This window comes from Xenopus tropicalis, chromosome 4, assembly GCF_000004195.4.
Source record: "Xenopus tropicalis strain Nigerian chromosome 4, UCB_Xtro_10.0, whole genome shotgun sequence".
Classification (NCBI taxonomy): domain Eukaryota; kingdom Metazoa; phylum Chordata; class Amphibia; order Anura; family Pipidae; genus Xenopus; species Xenopus tropicalis.
In genome coordinates this window covers 150,391,176-150,399,614 of record NC_030680.2, presented here as the reverse complement: position 1 = coordinate 150,399,614, position 8,439 = coordinate 150,391,176, and the positions used below count along the sequence as shown (strand labels likewise).

The 8,439-nt window shown below is 42.6% G+C and overlaps 1 protein-coding gene across 1 annotated transcript; it reads left to right on the top strand.

Annotated features, from left to right (window-relative positions):
- The first annotated feature begins 824 nt into the window (after positions 1–824).
- Positions 825–1,660, top strand: LOC116410518. Its single transcript, XM_031901360.1, has 2 exons — positions 825–919; positions 1,013–1,660. The coding sequence occupies exons 1-2, from the start codon at positions 845–847 to the stop codon at positions 1,658–1,660; spliced, it is 723 nt and encodes a 240-aa protein (XP_031757220.1). The 5' UTR covers positions 825–844.
- The last annotated feature ends 6,779 nt before the right edge of the window (positions 1,661–8,439 follow it).

The window sequence follows — 8,439 nt, the reverse complement described above, 5'->3', positions numbered from 1 at the left end:
GGGAAAGAGGAAGGGTAAGAAGAGTAAGAAATAGAATAACTGATGACATCAAAGCTACAATAGTGGACCATGTCATCAACCATGGGATGACCCTGAGGGAAGCTGGCCAACGGGTTCAGCCTAATTTGAGCTGCTACACTGTGTCAAGCATCATTAGGACATTTCGAAATGAGAATCGGTAAGTACTTTGTAGCAACTGCCCAGGCCCTGCCCCGACAGACCAGATCCACCAGGGGCCAGGCCCATGCACAGCCGCCCTACTCCCCACCGGAGGACAATCCCGGGACACCCCTGGATGCCGCAGCCTGACCTGTAAGAAAACAATTAATAATAATATATATATAATATAAAATTTTTGTGTGTATAAAAAAAAAAAAAAAAATCAGTGGGGGGGGTGGGTTTGTGGAGAAAATGTCCCGGAAAATACTTTCTTTGTGTTTATTTGATTCCTATTCAAGAGAATTACTTTATATATAGTCAATATAGGCACAGAGTTAAATTTTTTAACATTTTCTAATGGTGGTGTGCCTCGTGATTTTTTTCATGAAACAAGTGTGCCTTTGCCCAAAAAAGGTTGAAAAACACTGCTCTAATGAGAAACACAACAGTACCATACATGCAAAAATACTGAAATTGTTACTTTACAGAATTGCTAGACGTCCAGATGTTGGGGGCAGAGGAAGAATGTTCACTCCAGAGCAAGAGACCCATATAGTGAACATGGTGATTGCCAATAATGCAATAAATGTGAAAATGCGAAATACAGCAGCGCATAATTGATAATGACACCATCTTTCAAAATATACACAGTGCAAGTCGTGTACTTGCGCGCCACAGAATAAGAATGAAGGAAATTTACAGAGTTCCTTTCGAGAGAAACACAGAACGTGTAAAGCAACTGCGATATGACTATGTGCAGGTAAGCTATAGTGGCATTGGTTCTGAATTTGGAAGTGCATACTGTAGTGCTGTGCATGGGCCTGATGTGTTGCATTTGTTTTGTCTTGTCCAGAGAGTGATGGAACTAGAAGCAGATGCCATGGGACATGAGCTACTTTTTGTAGATGAGGCCGGTTTTAACCTCAGTAAAACCAGGAGACGTGGCAGGAACATTATTGGACACCGTGCCATCATCAATGTCCCAGGACAACGTGGTGGTAACATAACCATGTGTGCAGCTATAAGCCAAAATGGTGTTGTTCACCATCATGCAACCATAGGCCCATACAACACTGCACACATTATTGCATTCCTGGACACCTTACATGACATGCTCACTGTTCAGAGACCAGAGCATACCCGATATGTCATCATACGGGACCATGTTAGTTTCCATAGGGCTGCTTTAGTCCGCAACTGGTTTACAGACCACCCATCCTTCATGGCACTCAACCTCCCTCCATACTCTCCATTCTTAAATCCCATCGAGGAGTTCTTCTCTGCCTGGCGCTGGAAAGTGTACGATCGTCATCCTCATCAACAGGTAGGCCTTTTACAGGCAATGGAGGAGGCATGTGGAGATATTGACCAGGCATCATGTCATGCATGGATACGGCATTCAAGGAGATATTTTCCCCGGTGCCTTGGACTGGAGGATATCGCATGCGATGTGGACGAAATTTTGTGGCCGAACCCAGAAAGACGACATGATGTAGGCTGATTGTCTTTTTTTTCCCTTTTTTTTTTTGTGAAATTACTATTTTGTGTTCTGACTTTGTCTTGGTTTTGATGAGTGTGAATAAACACCAATACATGAAGTTTGGATCCTTGTATGTTTACATGACACTATGACAAAAGTATGACCTCAAATTGACATCCGTACACAGAGAAAGCAAAAGCCAGATGTGTTTTGTATTCATACCATCAGTGTGCAGTTGGCGCATTGTGTGCTTAGTAGATGATGGCTTGTGTGTACTGTTTGATACAAAAACACAATTTTTACAAAGGTGTAAAGAGTTAATCTAGCTGTGTTCGCTTTTTCAAGAGAACTACAATGTTTTGATAATTGGGTGAAAGGTTTTCTTATCTGTGTGTAGAGTTTTGCAAAAATAGCCAATAGTTACAAAAAATGTGCTTAAGCAATCAGAAAAAACTGTAAAAAAAAGTCATGGTTGTGTCAAAAAAAGTCATGGTTGTGTCAAAAAAGTCATGGTTGTGTTAAAAAAAGTCATGGTTGTGTCAAAAAAGTCATGGTTGTGTCAAAAAAGTCAAAGTTGTGTTAAAAAAAGTAATGGTTGTGTCAAAAAAGTCAAAGTTGTGTTAAAAAAAGTAATGGTTGTGTCAAAAAAGTCAAAGTTGTGTTAAAAAAAGTCATGGTTGTGTCAAAAAAGTCAAAGTTGTATTAAAAAAAAGTCATGGTTGTGTCAAAAAAGTCAAAGTTGTGTTAAAAAAAGTCATGGTTGTGTCAAAAAAGTCAAAGTTGTATTAAAAAAAAGTCATGGTTGTGTCAAAAAAGTCAAAGTTGTGTTAAAAAAAGTCATGGTTGTGTCAAAAAAGTCAAATTTGCGTCAAAAAAAAGTCCTGGTTGTGTCAAAAAAGTCAAAGTTGCTTCAAAAAAGAAAGGCATGGTTGTGTCAAAAAAGTCAAATTTGCGTAAAAAAAAAGTCCTGGTTGTGTCAAAAAAGTCAAAATTGCGTCAAAAAAAGTCATGGTTGTGTCAAAAAATTCAATGTTGCGTCAAAAAAAGTCATGGTTGTGTCAAAAAAGTCAAAGTTGTGGCAAAAAAGTCAAAGTTGCGTCAAAAAAAAGTCATGGTTGTGTCAAAAAAGTCAAAGTTGTGTTAAGAAAGTCATGGTTGTGTCAAAAAAGTCAAGGTTGTGTTAAAAAAGTCATGGTTGTGTCAAAAAAGTCAAAGTTGCATCAAAAAAAGTCATGGTTGTGTCAAAAAAGTCAAAGTTGCGGCAAAAAAGTTGCGGTTGTGTCAAATAAGTCGCGGTAGCTTCAAAAAAGTAGTTAAAGTGTCAAAAAAATCTGCACACAACAAAAAAGAAGCATGGTTGCTGCAATTTGCGAAATTTTCAGTTTTACAAAATGGAACAGATTCGCTCATCACTACTCAAAAGCTCCCAGGGCATGCTGGGAATAAAAACAAAACAAAGGGTAAGTAATGCCCTGCACAGTGCCGCCTGACAAATGATCCGGGCACCGCGGCTGCCACCTTGGCATGTGCCCTTGTTTCCCAACTCAGCTCCAGCAGCCAAATGTATAGTCGCTGATGTGTCCCTGGCATTTCTATGGCACATTCCAGAACTTGGCATGAAGCGGTGCCCGCGCAGCTGGAAGGTTTCGGAGAGAAGTGGCCCCCGAGGTCCCATTCCCGCCCCCCCCCCAACCCAACGCCAGTCTGGAATATTCCGCATCAGTGGTCTCTGTTCCGGTTCAGCCAATAAAATGGCGTTTTAATCTCTCCTCCGAGCTCAGTTCCTCTGTGCTTTATTGGGCCCCGGCACGGGCAGCATGGATTGGCCTAGAGCTTCAGCTGCCAGAGAATTCTGGGAATTGTAGTACAACAGGCACTAGCCAAGTGCATTGAAGTCAATGGGCAACTTTTTTTCTTGCTCCACATGCGACTTTTTTGACTCGTCGACTTTTTGTCTTGGCTAATATTTTTTGCGGCAAGTTCGTGCCAAAAAATTCACTGCGAATCCATGGCACATTATAGGAACCTAGGAACATTTAACATATACATTTCTGTCTGTATATTCTGCACCCCAAGTTTGCGTTCACGGCTTCTAAATCTCTGGGGGCACAATACAATGGGAATAACTAATGGGTTAAAGGGGAACTTCACCCAAACACAACTAAGCTTTTTGAAAAGGAAACATAATTTCAAGCAACTTTGCAATATACGTCAATTAAAAAAAAATCTGCAGCCTTTTCATGATGTTTAATGTAATAATCTGGTTTGGAACAGTTTGGGTAAGCCCCACCCCCTGTTCCCTAAGCCCCGCCCCCTGTTCCCCTGCTGATCTGGTTGGCTACTTTGGGACTCAAATAAAATATAACAGTAGTCGCCCGTCCCCAGCCTTCAGCCTGCCTCCTCCCAATCCCACAATTCCCTGCTGCACATGTGATGCCAATAAGGAAAGGAACATCCCAGTGCAATGCATTGTGGGTTATGTAGTTCCTGCAGGCTGTCTGTAAGCTGTGCGGAAGTTGTTACAATTTGTAACATCAGTGTTTTAGTCCCTCCTCCCCTGCCAGGATTACAAATGATGCAGAAAGAGAAGAACAGTTTTGCAGCTGGATTTCAGCCTATAAACATGGGATTTATTCCTAATGTTTGAAGGAACAGATTACAGGGATAGGGATATTGGGGGTTTCGTGGGGAAGCCGGATTTCCCCTTTAAATCCACCCCAGCCCACAGCCTGCACATACACTATGCGGCCATCAGAGGGCAGTAAGAAGCTGGAACAATCCAAAATGTGTTTTTCCCCTCCTTTTACAGTTTTCTTCTTAGTTTTCATGTAAATGTATTGAGCGGCGCAGCCTGAGCGGATCTGTAATGAGGGGGAAATGTCCATATAATCAGCGACCCCATTAACCCTGAGGGTCGGGGAAGTTTATTGAGGCCGATGCGGATAATGACTCTCAGGCATCCCAAATGCTTCTCTGCCAGAAGGCAAAGGACTAAACAAATATAGACTTGGGGAGCTGTTGTAGCCCCCCCCTATTATTGGCCAATAGGTTCATGGCTCACTGAGACTTCAACAACAGCCGGAGGGTTCAAGTTGGACCGTGGAAGTCCTAGGCCTAAGGGGTTAATCAGAGCTTCCTGGGAATTGGAATTGTGTTTTAAAGGGGAACTCCACCCAAACACAACTTGAGCAAAATCTGCAGCCTTTTCCAGTTGTTTAATGTAATAATCTGGTTTGGGACAGTTCCCGAAGCCCCGCCCCCTGTTCCCCTGCTGATCTGGTTGGCTACTTTGGGACTCAAATAAATGTAACAGTAGTCGCCTGTCCTCAGCCTTCAGCCTGCCTCCTCCCAATCCCACAATCCCCTGCTGCACAAGTGATGTCAATAAGGAAAGGAACATCCCAGTGCAATGCATTGTGGGTTATGTAGTTCCTGCATGCTGCCTGTAAGCTGTGGGGAAGTTGTTACAGTTTGTAACATCAGTGTTTTAGTCCCTCCTCCCCTGCCAGGATTTCCAATGATGCAGAAAGAGAAGAACTGTTTTGCAGCTGGATTTCAGCTGGGTTTGGAAGCCTTAGTTCCCCTTTAAATGTCCAGCCAAAAACTGTTTTTGCCTAATGAGAGAAAAACACATTCTAAGCAGATTTCCAATATTTATTCCTCCCTAAATGCCACTGGTTTCACTGTTATTTATGAATCTAATTGCCACTGAATGCTGCGTCTTACACTTTCCTCCACATTGTATGTGCAGTCAGCTCTCCTCCGGCCAAGACTCCCGCTCCCACAATGCCTTGTGCCTTCTGTCACTAACAGACCCAGGAAGAAGGAGAGCGCAATGCATTGTGGGAACAGGAGCCTTAGCAGGAGGAGAAGTTGCTTAGAATTGGCAATTCTATAACCTATTTAAAGGCAAACTAACCCTATAACCGGGTGGGGCACTTACTTTTGTGGTGTATTTTTTACCCAGGAAATTTTTCTATTTTATTTCTATTTACCTTTCTGCCTATTTCTAATGACTGCTAATGAATGACGCGTTTTGCCGCAGGTAACTATAGAGATGGGAAGGCAGAGCCGGAACGTTCCTTTATCGCAGTGTCAGAAAGCAGAGTTTTGCCGCGAGAGAGAGTGGGAAATGATTGCAGCGAATGCGCGTAATGGAAATGGAATGTAAATTAATAAGGGCAGGAATACGTCAAACGACAAATTGCCCTAAGTGATTTCATTTGCACTCGGGTTAATTATACACATATAGTGCAACATCCAATTTCTCTGGCTCTGCTGCCGATGGGCTTTTAATAATGTTTGGGGGGCAGAGAAGGGAAAGAGCATTTCTTTGTGACATGCTGTAAAGCAAACGTCTAAGGACTTGTTTGGGTTTAGATCCCCTTTTACAGTCAAACATTTGGTCCCCCCTCCCAGATAATATGAGGGTCACACACTTACGCACTATTCACTATTATTCAATTCCAATAATAACCCAATAACCCCTCAGTGACTGCTAATATCCTTATCATTTACAGTAGGGGGTACATTATCCCTTATAATACATATGTGATACTCAGAGTTCCCTGTATAACTCAGCCTGCAGCCTTGTGCCTTTATATGGGCACAGAACCCCTCAGTGACTGCTAATATCCTTATCATTTACAGTAGGGGGTACATTATCCCTTATAATACATACAGAGTATGTGATACTCAGAGTTCCCTGTATAACTCAGCCTGCAGCCTTGTGCCTTTATATGGGCACAGAACCCCTCAGTGACTGCTAATATCCTTATCATTTACAGTAGGGGGTACATTATCCCTTATAATACATACAGAGTATGTGATACTCAGAGTTCCCTGTATAACCCAGCCTGCAGCCTTGTGCCTTTATATGGGGGGCACAGAACCCCTCAGTGACTGCTAATATCCTTATCATTTACAGTAGGGGGTACATTATCCCTTATAATACATGAGTGATACTCAGAGTTCCCTGTATAACTCAGCCTGCAGCCTTGTGCCTTTATATGGGCACAGAACCCCTCAGTGACTGCTAATATCCTTATCATTTACAGTAGGGGGTACATTATCCCTTATAATACATGAGTGATACTCAGAGTTCCCTGTATAACTCAGCCTGCAGCCTTGTGCCTTTATATGGGCACAGAACCCCTCAGTGACTGCTAATATCCTTATCATTTACAGTAGGGGGTACATTATCCCTTATAATACATACAGAGTATGTGATACTCAGAGTTCCCTGTATAACCCAGCCTGCAGCCTTGTGCCTTTATATGGGCACAGAACCCCTTTGTGACTGCTAATATCCTTATCATTTACAGTAGGGGGTACATTATCCCTTATAATACATGAGTGATACTCAGAGTTCCCTGTATAACTCAGCCTGCAGCCTTGTGCCTTTATATGGGCACAGAACCCCTCAGTGACTGCTAATATCCTTATCATTTACAGTAGGGGGTACATTATCCCTTATAATACATACAGAGTATGTGATACTCAGAGTTCCCTGTATAACCCAGCCTGCAGCCTTGTGCCTTTATATGGGGGGCACAGAACCCCTCAGTGACTGCTAATATCCTTATCATTTACAGTAGGGGGTACATTATCCCTTATAATACATGAGTGATACTCAGAGTTCCCTGTATAACTCAGCCTGCAGCCTTGTGCCTTTATATGGGGGGCACAGAACCCTCAGTGACTGCTAATATCCTTATCATTTACAGTAGGGGGTACATTATCCCTTATAATACATGAGTGATACTCAGAGTTCCCTGTATAACTCAGCCTGCAGCCTTGTGCCTTTATATGGGGGGCACAGAACCCCTCAGTGACTGCTAATATCCTTATCATTTACAGTAGGGGGTACATTATCCCTTATAATACATGAGTGATACTCAGAGTTCCCTGTATAACTCAGCCTGCAGCCTTGTGCCTTTATATGGGCACAGAACCCCTCAGTGACTGCTAATATCCTTATCATTTACAGTAGGGGGTACATTATCCCTTATAATACATGAGTGATACTCAGAGTTCCCTGTATAACTCAGCCTGCAGCCTTGTGCCTTTATATGGGGGGCACAGAACCCCTCAGTGACTGCTAATATCCTTATCATTTACAGTAGGGGGTACATTATCCCTTATAATACATGAGTGATACTCATTTATAGTAGGGGGTGCACATTGCTTGCCTTTGCAGAGAGATCTGGTATAAGTATATAATCTAAGTATATAATGTATGTGCAGTGTAATAAAGAGTAATAAAAAGTATAAGTTTCTAAACTTTGGGAGAGAAATACAGTATTTCCATAAGTAATGAAGTGGCGCAGGGAAGGGTGAAACTGCAGGACCTGTGACCGCGGAGCCAAAGTGCCGCCGTGTTGTTTTCTCACCGTTTAATAATAATAATTAAATCCTGATCAATCAGATTTTCCCCAGGAAAGGAGCAGAAATAAATGTTGCCAGTCCTGCCCTGGGCTAAGCTGTAATTAGCGAGCATATTGTAATTATTTCTACGTAATTATCACGGCGGTGCGTTTCTGTCCCGCGCAACCCTCCGTTTATATTGGAAGAAAGACATTTTTTATAAGACCAAAACACTGTCAGGAATGAGCCCCGGTCCTTTCAGAGCAGCAGGGGGCGCTTCTGGGTGGCCCCCGGCGCAGTTATGGGATTTAACGTTCCGCGCCGATAAACCTGGTTAAATTTCTGTCGCTGCGAGAATTCTGCCCAAAAATAACTTTCTATTACTAAAAGGTAAAGTGCCGACAAAGCGAGAGTCCATTTAGCCCCCTGCAGGC

What these genes read in the sequence shown, in the direction of transcription:
- LOC116410518 (XM_031901360.1), top strand. Translation starts at nt 845, where the DNA reads ATGAAGGAAATTTACAGAGTTCCTTTCGAGAGAAACACAGAACGTGTA. An exon ending in TGCGATATGACTATGTGCAG is followed by an intron (nt 920 to 1,012) that starts GTAAGCTATAGT and finishes TGTCTTGTCCAG; the next exon opens with AGAGTGATGGAACTAGAAGC.